Source organism: Pseudophryne corroboree (assembly GCF_028390025.1).
Source record: "Pseudophryne corroboree isolate aPseCor3 chromosome 3 unlocalized genomic scaffold, aPseCor3.hap2 SUPER_3_unloc_25, whole genome shotgun sequence".
In the NCBI taxonomy this organism is placed as follows: domain Eukaryota; kingdom Metazoa; phylum Chordata; class Amphibia; order Anura; family Myobatrachidae; genus Pseudophryne; species Pseudophryne corroboree.
The window spans coordinates 430,791-446,666 of NW_026967514.1; the positions used below are offsets into that span (position 1 = coordinate 430,791).

The 15,876-nt window shown below is 42.5% G+C and overlaps 1 protein-coding gene and 1 pseudogene across 1 annotated transcript; one reads left to right on the top strand and one right to left on the bottom strand.

Moving 5' to 3' along the window:
- The first annotated feature begins 6,012 nt into the window (after positions 1-6,012).
- LOC134983824 (zinc finger protein OZF-like) lies at positions 6,013-8,992 on the top strand. The gene has a single exon (XM_063949452.1). The coding sequence runs from the start codon at positions 6,051-6,053 to the stop codon at positions 7,746-7,748; it is 1,698 nt and encodes a 565-aa protein (XP_063805522.1). The 5' UTR covers positions 6,013-6,050; the 3' UTR covers positions 7,749-8,992.
- A 2,042-nt stretch (positions 8,993-11,034) lies between these two features.
- LOC134983830 (5S ribosomal RNA) lies at positions 11,035-11,153 on the bottom strand (annotated as a pseudogene).
- Between the last annotated feature and the right edge of the window lie 4,723 nt (positions 11,154-15,876).

Below are 15,876 nucleotides of genomic sequence, written 5' to 3' on the forward strand. Positions count from 1 at the left end.
CACACTGGAATCACTGAAGACAATTGAAGCACTGACATCCTTCAGTGCTGGGACAGGCTATTTAAACCCACAGGTTAGCAGGGATTGGTGGGCAATTAGGCTCCAGCACTTGTCAGCACCGTGGATAGGAGAAACAATGTCATGTGACTGAAGTCCAACATGGCTGCGCCCATGAACACACACAGAAGGGGAATAAACTACTATAGGAAATGTGTAACAATGGCGATGAAGGCCGCAGTAGCAGAATCACATGCGCCCAGACACGCACAGTGGCCACAGGGACAGTCTCAGGAGGCATTTGGAAGGTAAATACTAATAAGGAATTACCTGGATCGTGACAGTACCCTCCCCTTTAGGAGTGGCCCCAAGACACTACTTAGGCTTGAGGAGGAAATCTGGCGTGGAAAGCCTGAAGCAACTGGATTGCTAGAAGTCATCCCAATCTTCTTCATCTGAAAGGACTGAGGAATAACATGTAGAAGGTTCCTTTCCTGGATTAGAAGTACGAGAAAATTGTGCTTTTGAAGCTAGCACTCCACTAAGGCTTAAATGAAATCTTGTTCTATAACGAGGACTTTTCATACAGAGACCTGTAGAGCTTTTTGGTAATTCTGGAACCTCTTCATGCGTGAAAGCATAACAGGAAAGAGCAGGACCTCCCATAATGCAGCTTGAGTCATCAACAAATTCACCTTCGGAATCTGAATTGAATCCTGATGAACTTGAACTGGCTGGAACCAGAGGAGTCTTTGGACTGACGGATAGGACTTGATTAGATTGGAAGGTGCTGGAATCGTCTGGAACCGAAGGAGGTTGATCCGGACAGACGGATGGGACAGGATTGGGTCCGGAAAAGCTTGACCCGGCTGGAACCGGTGGAAGCTTACTGGAATCGGCTGGAACCAAAGAGGCTTACTGGAATCAGCTGGAACCGAAGGAGTCAGAATCCGGTTGGAAACGGAAGGAGTGGTATCCAAGTGTTCAGTTAGACCATCCAGGACCTGGTCCATGCTGGATGCCAACAGGGTGGTGCTCTCTGAAAACGGCAAACAGGAGTTCATAACTGTATCTGTAGCACAAAAATTTCCATCTGGGAACTCTGCTCTGGATACTTCCCTTGGGGCTGAAATTTCGGTGACCCCTCCTGGGGTTGACGAATCAGACACCTCTCTCAGGGTTGTTTTCTCCTGCACCCCTCCTGGAGTTGACAGATCAGAAACTCCTTTTTGAGAAGACGCATATGCCGCTAGTTGAGCTTGAACATTGGATACCCCTCCTGGGGCTGCAGAAACAGACGCCCCGTTTTGGGCTGCTGAATTGGATTTCCCTTTAGTGAAGAAAGTCTCATTAAATCTCTTTTTGTTTCCCGGAATTGGAAATGGGGCTCCTGGACACAGGACCCCAATTGTAGAATTGGGTTTTTCTTTGATCAACTTTTATATTTTTCTTGACCGGATCAGAAGGAGCTGAATATTCCACATAGGAAGGTTTGTAACTATGAATGCTGTGATGTGGAGATCTATCCCACTTCCTTGGCTTACGGAGAGAACAGTCTTTAATAAAGTGATCAGAACCCCCACAGTAGAAGCAGAGTTGAAACTGCATGCGACGCTTGCGTTCCTCTTCAGAAAGTCTAGACCGTGGCTTACTCCGGAACTTATCTTTTCTTGGAGCAAGGGGAAACGACTTGGACATAGAGAGATTGGCAGCTGTAGCATCCTTGTTCTCAGCAAACTGTGGGAAGGCTTTCATGGAGATGGGAGCAGAGATAATAGGAGTATCACAGAGACACTTTGAAATAACTGGAACGATGCTAGAGAGAAGGTCTTGTAACTGAACCAACAGTTGACTGAGAGTCACAACACTGGCCGCCCCTGAACCATGAAGGGTTACTTGGATTCCATCCAGCCGGGTGGAAAGGTCCTGGAGACAGCGAATAACTTGACCCTGTGCAGCCTCCAGAAGTTCTAAGCGTGCTGCAAGTTGTTGCATCAGGTTAAACGCTTGGGCCTGGTCTCCGGCCAGATCCATTAGGTCAGTGCTTACTGTCACAACTGAGGGCTGGTGACCGTGACTGGGAGCCTCAGTTGTAGAGGCTGACGGGTACTTGAATTTAGGAGGAGCTGTGGGACTCCTGGACATACGTAGAAGCTGTATACCAAATGCCCGAAGGCGTGACCACGACAACAGGAATATCTTTAAATGCTTTTATTAAACGAAAAGTCAGATAATGTGCAACCAAACAAAAACAGTAAGAAGAGAGTCTCTGAAATATTACTGGTTGTGACCAGTAATCTGAAGTATAAGTGGTATGCACAATTGTACTTAGAAGCACAGGTGAAGCATAAAGTGATGCTGGGGATCGTTGGTAATCTTTGAAGCTGGGGTTCGCAGATAGAAATGCACTATTGTACTTAGAAGCACAGGTGAAGCATGATGTGATGCTGGGGATCGCTGGAGAGCTGTAGAAGAAGCTGGAGAATGGCTGCTGGAAAGCCGGAGTTCAGACACAGGTGAATCAGGGTAGACTGTAGAGGGTTAATCACTGGAGTGTCGGGTTACACTGCAGAGTATAATCACCAGGAAGTCAGGCTGTACCGCAGAGAAAGTCCATAGGAGAACTGCACACTGGAATCACTGAAGACAATTGAAGCACTGACATCCTTCAATGCTGGGACAGGCTATTTAAACCCACAGGTTAGCAGGGATTGGTGGGCAATTAGGCTCCAGCACTTGTCAGCACCGTGGATAGGAGAAACAATGTCATGTGACTGAAGTCCAACATGGCTGCGCCCATGAACACACACAGAAGGGGAATAAACTACTATAGGAAATGTGTAACAATGGCGATAAAGGCCGCAGTAGCAGAATCACATGCACCCAGACGCGCACAGCGGCCACAGGGACAGTCTCGGGAGGCATTTGGAAGGTAAATACTAATAAGGAATTACCTGGATCGTGACATGGTTATTGGAGAAAAGATGTCTTGGTGTACGTCCAAGAAACTTCCTTTAGTGGGGTTCCACGTAGGTCTTTTCCTTCTCTTTCCACAGTCCCGTGTGGTTGTGGGCCTATGATTAGGCTTGCTCAAGGTCCAGTTTTCGGCCTTGTTTGTTTTTTCTTCCGGAAACCATTGGCTGCGTTTCCTGCGGTGCAGACGTTCTTGAAAGGGGTTCTGCGGATACAGCCTCTTCTTTTTTTTTTTTTTTTTGTGTGCCTCCTACGGAGCCATAGGATGTTTCTGTTATGTTACAAGTCCTGCATTCAGATTCATTGAACCTTTATGAGAGGCAGAATTTCAGTTTCTTACATGAAAGCTGATCACTTTGTTAGCATTGGCATCCGCAAGGCGGGTGTTGGAATGTTGGGCCTTATCCCACAAGAGCCCTCTTTGTTTTTTCATGAGTTTTGAGTTGCGCTAAGGACGCGTCAACAATTCCTTCCTAGGGTTGTGTCGGTTTCTCATATCAACCAACCTGTTGTGGTGTCAGTGGCTACTGACATTTCTACTTCAGTAAGTCCTTGGACGTGGTCCGGGCTTTGAAGGTATACGTGACGAGGACTGCTCCTCTTATAAAGTCGGAAGCATTTTTTGTACTTCATGATACCGATTAAAATTGGGTGTGCTGCTTCTAAGCAGACTCTTTCTCGCTGGATCGAATGTACTATTCAGCATGTTTTCTGCGGCAGGTTTGCCGGAACCTAAATCGGTAAAGCATCACTCTACTCGTATAGTGGGCTCTTCCTGGACATCTGCCCGAGGTGTCTCCGCACTTCAAATTTCCTGAGCAGCTACGTGAGCAGGATCAAACGCATTTGCTAAGTTCTACAAGTTTGATACTTTGGCCTCTGATGACCTCCAGTTGGGTCAATTAGTTTGCAGGGTACATCAGCACTTTCCCTCCCCTAGTGGGAGCTTTGGTATAGGCTCCATGTTCTTTGATGCATCCCCAACATCCTCTAGGACATAAGAGAAAATAGGATTTTAATATACCTACCGGTAAATCCTTTTCTCGTAGTCCATAGAGGATGTTGGGCGCCCGCCCAGTGCTGATGTTTTCCTGCACGGTTGTTACTTGTTCAGTAATGGCAGCATTTGTTGCCACTCTTTGGTCATGTATACTGACATGTTTTCATTGAGTTACATGTGGTTGCATATTATAAATTCAGTGTGATTTGGTGAAATCTCACCACACAGTTTTGTAGTATCCTCTCTCGAGGTTGTCCATCTCCTCAGGCACAGTTCCTAAAATGAGGTCTGGAGGAGTGGCATAGAGGGAGCTGCCAACCCACACTATTCAAATTTTATAGTACCCAAGGCTCCACAGGACCTATCTATACCCCATGGTCTTTGATGCATCCCCAACATCCTCTACGGACTACGAAATAAGGATTTACCGGTAGGTATATTAAAATCCTATTATTATTGCGCAAGCAGGACAGCACTTTCTCTTCTTTGCTGTTTTATTATTGCAAAACCCATGTCACCTATAGTAATCCCACATGAGCGTTCATGTCACCTCTAGTAATCCCATATGAGCGCCCATGTCACCTCTAGTAATCCCACATGAGTGTCCATGTAACCTCTAGTAATCCCACATGAGCGTCCGTGTCACCTCTAGAAATCCCACATGAGCGTCCATGTCACCTCTAGTAATCCCACATGAGCGTCCATGTCACCTCTAGTAATCCCACATGAGCGTCCATGTCACCTCTAGTAATCCCACATGAGCGCCCATGTCACCTCTAGTAAACCTACGAGCGTCCATGTCACCTCTAGTAATCCCACATGAGCGTCCATGTCACCTCTAGTAATCCCACATGAGCGTCCATGTCACCTCTAGTAATCCCACATGAGCGTCCGTGTCACCTCTAGTAATCCCACATGAGCGCCCGTGTCACCTCTAGTAATCCCACGAGCGCCCGTGTCACCTCTAGTAATCCCACATGAGCGTCCATGTAACCTCTAGTAATCCCACATGAGCGTCCATGTCATAGAAACATAGAATTTGACGGCGGATAAGAACCACTTGGCCCATCTAGTCTGCCCCCCCCTTTTTTTTTTTACATTCTTTTTATCTCTAACCTTATTTGATCCTTATTTCTTTGTAAGGATATCCTTATGTCTATCCCATGCGTGTTTAATTTGCTCTAATGTTTTAGCCTTTACCACCTCCGATGGGAGGCTATTCCACTTGTCCACTACCCTTTCTATGAAGTAATTTTTCCGCAAATTTCCCCCTGAACCCCACCCCCCCCACTCCCGTATCAGTGCATGTCCCCGTGTTCTATTGCTTCTCTTCATTTGGAGAATGGACTTTGTTAAAACCCTTGATATATTTGAAAGTTTCTATCATGTTCCCCCTTTCCCTTCTCTGCTCCAAACTATACATATTGAGATTTCTTAGTCTTTCTGGGTATGTTTTGTAATGTAGGCCATGCACCATTTTAGTTGCCCTCCTTTGTACAGTTTCTAATGTATTAATATCCTTTTGAAGATATGGCCTCCAGAATTGAACACTGTATTCTAGATGAGGCCATACCAATGACCTATACAGTGGCATTATTACTTCTTTCTTTCTGCTGCTGATTCCTCTCCCAATGCAGCCAAGCATCTGACTAGCCTTCCTCATTGCTTTGTTACATTGCTTACCTGCCTATAAGTCATCTGAAATAGTGACTCCTAGATCCCTTTCCTCCTCAGTAGTTTCCAGTATAGTGCCATTACTACTATATTTAGCCTTTGGATTTTTGAGACCCAAGTGCATGATTTTGCATTTGTCACCTAAGTTACTCCCACATGAGCGTCCATGTCACATCTAGTAATCCCACATGAGCGTTCAGTGTTGATCAAGCTCCAGTCTAAGCATCCTAGCTTTTTTTGTTTTTTAATAAACATAAAAGCAATGATTTCAGGAAAAAATGTCAGTTTATAGAATTATATATTGTGTCCTGTAACACCCTGGGTCTTGTCTATTCATTTTATATATTAATGTATTTTATTTCCAGCAGATGGACACACAAGCAGGAACATCTCAGAAGGACATCTAATGTTATCCCTGGATTCTGAAATAACCGATAACGACAGTAGACAGGATTCTCCAGGAGCTAACCCCATTACCCCAATTATACATCCAGCTCTATCAGCTGATCCCTCTGATACTGGGAAATGTTCTCCTGATCACTCTGATATTGGTGCATCTGTTACAGCTCTGACAGTAAATACAGTGTTTCCCTGTTCTATAGATGCCAAATGTTTTACACAGAACACAAAGCGTATTACCAATCAGCCAGCTAAGGCAGGTGAGAGGCCATTTCCATGTTCTGAGTGTAGGAAATGTTTTGCACAGAAATCAGCTCTTGTTATACATCAGAGAAGTCACACAGGTGAGAAGCCATATTCCTGTTCTGAGTGTGGGAAATGTTTTGCACATAGCTCACATTTTGTTATTCATCAGCATGCTCACACAGGTGAGATGCCATTTTCCTGTTCTGAGTGTGGGAAATGTTTTCCACGGAAATCACATCTTGTTAATCATCAGAGAAGTCACACAGGTGAGAAGCCATATTCCTGTTTTGAGTGTAGGAAATGTTTCACACATAAATCAGCTCTTGTTACACATCAGAGAAGTCATACAGGTGAGAAGCCGTATTCCTGTTCTGCGTGTAAGAAATGTTTTGCACGGAAATCACATCTTGTTTTACATCAGAGAAGTCACACAGGTGAGAAGCCATATTCCTGTTCTGAGTGTGGGAAATGTTTTGCACAGAAATCAAATCTTGTCACACATCAGAGTAGTCACACAGGTGAGAAGCCATATTCCTGTTTTGAGTGTAGGAAATGTTTCACACAGAAATCAGCTCTTGTTATACATCAGAGAAGTCACACAGGTGAGAAGCCATTTTCCTGTTCTGAGTGTGGGAAATGTTTTGTACGGAAATTAAATCTTGTTTTACATCAGAGAAGTCACGCAGGTGAGAAGCCATTTTCCTGTTCTGAGTGTGGGAAATGTTTTGTACGGAAATCAAATCTTGTTTTACATCAGAGAAGTCACACAGGTGAGAAGCCATTTTACTGTTCTGAGTGTGGGAAATGTTTTGCACAGAAATCACATCTTGTTTTACATCAGAGAAGTCACACAGGTGAGAAGCCATTTTCCTGTTCTGAGTGTGGGAAATGTTTTGTACGGAAATCAGATCTTGTTTTACATCAGAGAAGTCACACAGGTGAGAAGCCATTTTCCTGTTCTGAGTGTGGGAAATGTTTTGTACGGAAATCAGATCTTGTTTTACATCAGAGAAGTCACACAGGTGAGAAGCCATTTTCCTGTTCTGAGTGTGGGAAATGTTTTGTACGGAAATCAGATCTTGTCACACATCAGAGAAGTCACACAGGTGAGAAGCCATATTCCTGTTTTGAGTGTAGGAAATGTTTCACACAGAAATTAGCTCTTGTTATACATCAGAGAAGTCACACAGGTGAGAAGCCATTTTCCTGTTCTGAGTGTGGGAAATGTTTTGTACGGAAATCAGATCTTGTTTTACATCGGAGAAGTCACACAGGTGAGAAGCCATTTTCCTGTTCTGAGTGTGGGAAATGTTTTGTACGGAAATCAGATCTTGTCACACATCAGAGAAGTCACACAGGTGAGAAGCCATTTTCATGCTGTGAGAGAAATAAATCCGCTCTTGTTGAACATATTAGACATTACCCAAGTACGGAACCATTTCCATCTTCTGGAGTATAATTATCACTGTCGTCCAATGTTCCTCAAGGGTGAATCCTATCTCTTATGCTTTATAAAATATACATGCTACCACTGGGTGATATAATCAGACGTCATGGCCTGGTCTACCACTGCTATGCTGATTACCTGCTTTTTGCTCCATGTACTGAGAACCAAATACCAATCCTAGCTGAGCGCCAGGGGTGGATGATGCCAGTTGGCTGTGACTCAGTCTTTGTGAAACATAGTAGAAGCTTCCCAACAAAGGACAAGACTACAGCTTTACCAACCATCTGGATTTATGCTTTGGTGTTCAGAATTGCAAAATACTGAACATGTGCTGAATCTTTGTGTTGTCCTGGTATGTGGCTGACACAGACATCAGGTATCCACCACATACAAATCCACATTCTTCCATCTGTGGACCATAGACAGAATCAAGCACTTCATTCCCTCAGAAGTTCATAGACTACTGCAATGCCATCTACCTGGGTCACCCAGCAAAAGAATTACAGAGCTTGCAGCTAGTACAGAATGCAGCAGCCAAGCTGTTACCTAACCCGCCCGTTCCTGCCACATAACACCCATTCTCTACTCCCTTCACCGGCTGCCTGTAAGATGGAAAATCTATTTCATAATTGGCTAACTGACCTTCCCAGCACAACATTACATGGTCCAAGGTACTAGAAGCAGCTTCTGCGTCCTTACTGCCCTGCTTACTTCTACATATGAAGGACTGTTACCAGCAGTACCAAGAATCTCCTGTCATTCATTTATGGGTTGAACTTTTAGCTTTGCAGTCCTGACCATGGAACTCACTGCCTTGCACAGTCCAAAAGACCACCACTCTAGAGACCTTCACAAGCAGACTGGTGACTGCTACTCACACTTTTCATTAATGTACCTCTATTTACTTCCTAAATAATACATCCCAAATGCTTAGGTCTTTTTTCTGCTGTTTATTTTGTATCTTGTTCTTTGTGTAAATGTGAATGTCTAATACCAGTTTCCACAATCTGTATTGCTGCACGACAATATGGCGGCCATTGGAACGTGTTTTCACTTCTAGTTTGCCTAACTTGTTGCAGACACTCATCTTGATAAGGAGTGTTGAGTGTTTTCTGATACAAGATCCTATCCATATATACCCTGTACATTACCATGTGCATTAGAGTCACCCGGGTTCCATCTGCGGTGGTTTGTTGTATGTTACATCTATATGGTGCAGATACTCCCCTGTATGATTTCATAATAAAAGCTTTTGTTTGCGTCTAATTATTACATTAAAGCTTTTATTTTTTTTATCTGTTTTATAGTCCCGTCTGAGTAATTACGCCATAATGTCTAATCTCGGAGTGGACACCAGAAGAAACCTTTGTAAGTGTTCCATCATTCTGTTTCGTGTAAGCATACAGGTAAGTGATGGCACGGTGGTCACTGACAGTCACATTCAGGTGGTATAATGGAAGTGGGACTGTCTGGGCTTATTCTAGTCTACTGCAGAAATAAAAAAATCAGCCTTTATCCTGCTTAAAAAAAAATTAAAAAGCCCATAAATCAAGCTTGGTCGGTCAAGACAGAGGCCACATTAATTGTGGGCCATCATATAGGCTGAGGACCCATGCTTCTGGAATATATGGCATAACTCCCTCTTCGCCCACAAAACCTTCCCTTCACCATTCACAATGTCTACCATTGCCCCTTCAGAAGGGACACAACTTTCCTTTGCTTTTTCTACCTCCTCCTGTACAGAGCCCAGGACCACCTCCATGACCATTTCATGTTTATCTGGAGGCCTGGCATCTGGGAGGTTCATGGCCTGAGATGACCACAGAACCACTAGGTAGTGGGCAAGAAGAATCCACAGCCTCCTGAGGAACTGGAGAGTCCAAGGATCCACCCCACATGAGGCAGAGAAGGGTCAACCACAGGGTCTGGCTCACCAATTTCCTTCCTAAAAGCTGCTCTTTACCCAGTTTGGAACCTGTGGGCTCCCACTCCAATTTCCCTTGAGAGTCCTTACCCTCACTAATCCCCTCTGAACCTACCAGTTGCTTCCCCTTCCAACCACTCCTCCTTTTTAAGTTTTTCACCACCTGCTGTGTGAGTCCCATCCAACTACTCCATTCCTTGACTCATTGGTGTAGCAACCCCCTTCTCCCCCCACACCCCACTGCTACACTGCAGTTAAGCTGTGAGACTTGCTGCTAGCAGTACTCACTACTCAGCACACACACTCACATCATGATTACACAGCTGTGCCAGAGACTCTGTCTCACTGACAACCAGGACGAGACACTCCCAGAAAGGCATGTATGTATGAGTACGGAGAGAGTGGGCGCAGTGGGGCTGCATCACTGACACCCAGGACGAGACACTCCCAGAAAGACATGTATGTATGAGTACGGAGAGACTGGGAGCAGTGGGGCTGCATGACTGACAACCAGGATGAGACACTCCCAGAAAGGCATGTATGTATGAGTACAGAGAGAGTGGGCGCAGTGGGACTGCATGACTGACAGCTGAGCCTGTCACGTCAGTGAGGTGACAAAATGCAAGATATAATTACCTAGCTAAATCAAGTGCTAATGCAATATTACATGTATTAAATGAGCACCAAATATATTGATTATTAGATAGCAGCTCTTATGCGGCAACTGGATGCCTCAGACGATATAGATTGTATCTCACAAAGTAGACGTGATTCCGCACCAGTTTTCTGAAGGTACAGAAAAAATAGTGATAACAATAATGATAGAGTACCAGAATAACATATGATATGTACGAATGATTCGTATTTTGATTGATAAGTCTGGTGGTTCACCCAGAGTCAGAAACAACTGGGAAGAAAAGGATTTACAGAAGACTCTTGTGTGGGTGCACTCTTGTTTATATTTGTTAGTATGAAGATATTAAAACATAACTTTTATTAACTCATTACTCTAAGAAAAAAAATCCACACTTATATAGTCCACCACAATTATTAAACTTAAGGAAATGTAGACATTTTTTAGAAAATTGGAAATGTTCTGGTTAGTCTATATTAGTAGACTTCAGGAGGGATGTAGACACTCTGGCTCTACATCCTAATCCTATCCCACCAGCACAAGCTCAGCTTGTATTAATAAGACCTCCAAGGGTCATTGAACTGAATTATAGTCAAAAATGTAGATCCTGATTAGTATTGACCAATTTTGGATCTATAATGAATAAAGGGAAACGGTACACAGATCAGAAGAATAAGCAAAAGAAATGATTCAGGGAGAATGTGGTGATCCTTCTGTTGGCTAAGAGTCGAGGAGGTCACGAATTACAACACCGGGTATTCTCTGGGGGTCACCCTCACAGATACTGACCCAGCCCACCACCGTTTTGCTTCCAAGATCGGACGAGATCAGGCTTTATCGGTGGGGTATGGTAGTAATTTATGCTTTCATTAAGGCCCATAGATTGTTTAAGTTTCAATAGAGACATAAAAGAGCGCTGATGGTATATAAATAAAAATATTTCTAATATTTATTACAGTTCAACACAATAAAAACAGTTATGCCAATAATAACCAGATAAAATGTAGCCACAATATTTCTGATTGTATATAAACTGTACACAGATTCAGCTGTAATCACTCACATTAGATCGATTGTATTTAAATGCAGCTGAATCAGCTGATATGTGCAGTACTGCGGTCCATTAATTAACATATTAGAGTGTAGGAGGACTCCAATTTATGTATATACCAGAGGGATCCCACGGTATGAAAGTGGATAATTTAAGTAGTTCAATATCCTCACTTATAGGTCAGTGTTCTCACCCAATGTTGGTAATCTCCGCTGGTTCCCGTCAATAGCAAAGTGCAGTGTGAGCTACAAACGGCTGCAGGTATCCTTCACAGATGGACCAGAGGGAGATGCCGCGAGCTCCGATGATCAGTCTGCAGACAGGGGGCCCCGGCACAGCAGAGGGCAGTAGCGTTCCATCCCGTGTGACAGCAGTGAGGATCAATTAATTTGTTTATAGCAGGGTTAAACGAAGTGGATGAATCTCCTTCAATGGACCGGCAGTAGCTACAACCCTCAATGCGTTTCTCCGCCACAGTCAAACGGCGGTTTCCTCAGGAGATATGAATACCCAATGAAGAAGTAAATGGGTATTTAAACCATTTGTATCCAATTGGCTTTTGAGTGGTGATATGCACACCTGAGTGAATGCTCGGTGTTGCTTAATTTGTATAGAGTTGATCCACATGATGTAATTAATACAGGGGCTCTTTTGTTAAAAAGAAAAAGGAACTATACAGATACAGGTTGAGTATCCCATATCCAAAATGCTTGGGACCAGAAGTATTTTGGATATCGGATTTTTCCGTATTTTGGAATAATTGCATACCATAATAAGATATCATGGCGATGGGACCTAAATCTAAGCACAGAATGCATTTATGTCACATATACACCTTATACACACAGCCTGAAGGTAATTGTAGCCAATATTTTTAATAACTTTATTAAACAAAGTGTGTCTACATTCACACAATTCATTTATGTTTCATATACACCTTATACAAACAGCCTACAGGTCATTTAATACAATAATTATAATAACTTTGTGTATTAAACAAAGTTTGTGTACATTGAGACATCAAAAAACAAAGCTTTCACTATCTCACTCTCACTCAAAAAAGTCCGTATTTCGGAATATTTGGATATGGGATACTCAACCTGTAATATCAAGCTTAAACAATAAAATTAGTACTTATAGTAAATAGTGGTGGGAAAACAAAGAACACACTAATCCCCATATATATGTATATACAGATAGAATTTCTAATGGACATACAGATACCTAATATGTTGCTTTATTACTTTGACATTAAATACGTCTTGCTTTATAGAGATTTATAGAGATTATTTTTTATATATAGTTTGAATATTTATCATCCTCTATTCCTTTGAAGGGGTTTCGTGTTTCAAGTTATTCCCACCACTTTCTGAAAACATATATTCAATATAAAAAGGAATCTCTGAGTATAACCATTAATTTAATTAGAAAGCTCCAAGAAACAAGTATTTCAAAAGAGCTCATAATAACTAGACAGCTAAAATAGCTCAGTGAGTAAGTGACTGAGCAACAGTGAGAGAGGTCATCGGTTCAAATCCAACCTAGACTCAATTACTTTATATAGAATTGTTCATATGTTTTAATGTTTACAGCCATTTAGAACAGTTGAAGGGCACCCCAATGGTTGTTATTGGAGAATACATTTATACTATAGGTTTAATCTATTAGGTACGTATATTGAGAAGAGGCAACAAATAAATCACAGGTTGTGGCAAGATTAAGGTGGAGGAAATACCTACAGCTGTATAAACTATTTATAACCCACCCAAAGCATATCGGACCAAACCACTGTATTCAAAATAGTAGGAGAGAAAATATTCAAACAGATGTTCCTAATGTATACAGATAATAATTAAACAGAAAAATCTTTTCTGAATCATCAGTCATTGTGACAGAGACCATCTGAGTAAGCCATGTGCATCGTCATATTCAGTGTAAATTGGTGAATATATATATATATATATATAAGTCTATTGTTGCTCATATCACACTAGACAAAGAATAATCCAGAGATAGATACAAAGTACCATGTGTATAATATACTCCGTAGATATCTCAAAGGATATATATGTATATATAGACTAAGTTTCTTAACAGAAGGATAAGAAAACAGCAATGGAAAAAGAGGGGGAGGAAAGAAGAAAAATAAGGAAGCTATAGGATAAAATAGAATAACATACAGATATTGATTCATATATTATTCAGCTCAATGTTTTCGTTGAGACCTAGAGGGAACAAAGTATCTATCATACAAATCCAGTATGCTTCCCTCTTACAGAGGAGGTTATATCTATCCCCACCTTGGAATGTCTGTTTTATATGTTCAACTCCCTGTATGGACAGAACCCCACAATCACCTCCATGGAGTGAGCAAACATGTCTAGGTACACGGTGTTTAGTTGACTTTTTAAGAATGAATCTTCTATGTTCTAAAAACCTAGAGAGCGTATTGTTCTACCGACATATTGGCAACCGCAAATGCAGGAGATTACATAAACCACAAATGTCTGGCAGTTTATATTGCCCACTATATCGAAGTATTCTTTAGTTCTATATGATAAGAATTATGATCGTCAGCAGGAACAGCACACTATATGTAAGAGCCGGAGCGGTGCAGGGCTACTGGCTGACAGCCTAGCATCTCGGTGCAGCGGGAGAAGTCTGTAAATGATGGGAAATAACATCTGGCCCATGGCTACTGTGAGGAAATGAGAGGTCTGTGACAATATAGCTATGCCTCATTTCTCATGTCAGATATGTACTTTTTATCCCCATATCCCTATAGATTCATCTGTTTCCTCATTCTCCATAACATGTCCATTACTGCTCACCCAATATTGTGTTTAAATCAACCTTATTATTGTTAATTATATGCAATTGTGTTACGTTATCTGTTACCCTTTGGAGCAATGCATTCATGTTAGACCTAGTTTTCTATTGTTTACTACCACCACAGTGGACACTCAAGGATAAGTCATATAAGGTACCATTGTCCCTTTTTGTTTACTCCCTATTGTCCAACAGTGAGCTGACCAGACATGGGTAACTACCTGGCTCTCTTCCTTTGATGGTAAAACTAGTTATCATCAGGTATAGACCATCAATGATTCCTGATCATCAATGGTTGATAGCCAATCCTAGACCAGAACCTGAGAGACCACAGCCACCACAAGATCCACAATGTGTACCTAGAAGCTGCCACATCTGGCACTTTATTACCCGCCATCAGATCTACCTTCTCCTAGAGAGCCACCTCTCCACATCTAAGCTGGAACTCTGCAGGTTTTCTTCACCACCAGCTTTGATCTCCTTTGCATCAGCATCACGGCCAGCCACACACAGGTCAATGGCATCAGCATTATGATAACATTTTTTTTTTATATTCAAGATTTTTTATTGAGGTTTTCAATTTTGCTTTAACATTTCACACATACAACACACAAACATTATCCACACCCAACATGTGTGGAGACAGCAGTACATGTATGCAGTCTATAATACATTTAGTAAACATTATTACTCATATAACATATAGTCACATAGCAACGGTGTCTTAGTTCAACACATCCGAAGCATAACAGTTCCCTTAAACTCATAAGCATAGCAGAATTGTCACATTATGTTACATATATCATAGCAAGGCAAGACAAGACCGGCCGCGGGGGTGCCCCCCTCGCACAACATCCCATACTGACACACGAGGAAGAATACGGGTTTAGCTATATCTCACTTTGTAATATTTAGAGTCCATCCATCTACCCCATATTGTGGACCATTTCCTCTCCACCTTCCTAGCCAGAAACACAAATTTTTCATGCGCAATTGTTTTGTTGACCAGGGATATCCACGCCCTAGATGTCGGGGCCTCACTGGCCAGCCATAGCCGGCAAATACAGACCCTAGTTAAAGCGCATAGGTTAATAACATATCGCCTACTAGGTGGGTCTAAGGCTTCCTCATCCACAATCAGCAGTGTACAAAGTGCAGGAGTACATACGAAGGAGGGAATACCTGTGTCACATAAGATCTGTATAACCGCCGTCCAAAACACAGACACGCCAGGACACAACCACAGTAAATGCCAGAAATCTGCATCCACGACTCCACATCTAGGGCATTGCGAGTTGTGAGCACCCCCGATATGTGCTAATCTCACCGGGGTCATATACACCCTGTGTAGAATGTATAGTTGTATTTGCTGGTATCTAACAGAGGAAGTAGAGATCCGATGGGCTCCTATAGCAGTATTCCATGCATCATCCGATAGCGTACCCACATCTGATTCCCATCTACCAACCCGAAGAGCCGTGAGAGGGTCACCGTGGTGCATTTGCAGGATACGACCATATATCCTAGAGACTAAGTGTCCCGAGTCTAGCGTTTGCAACATTGTTTTAACCGGGGAGTCAGCTAAGACTGGAGGGCCATTTGGGAACTGGGCTGCCAGTGCATGTCTCAACCGTAGGAATTGAAAAAAGAACCTTGATGGAATGTTGTGTGCGTGTTGAAGTTGTTGGAAAGAGTTAAGAAT

Excerpts from the sequence above, each read along its gene's own strand:
- LOC134983824 (XM_063949452.1), top strand. The coding sequence starts at position 6,051 with ATGTTATCCCTGGATTCTGAAATAACCGATAACGACAGTAGACAGGAT.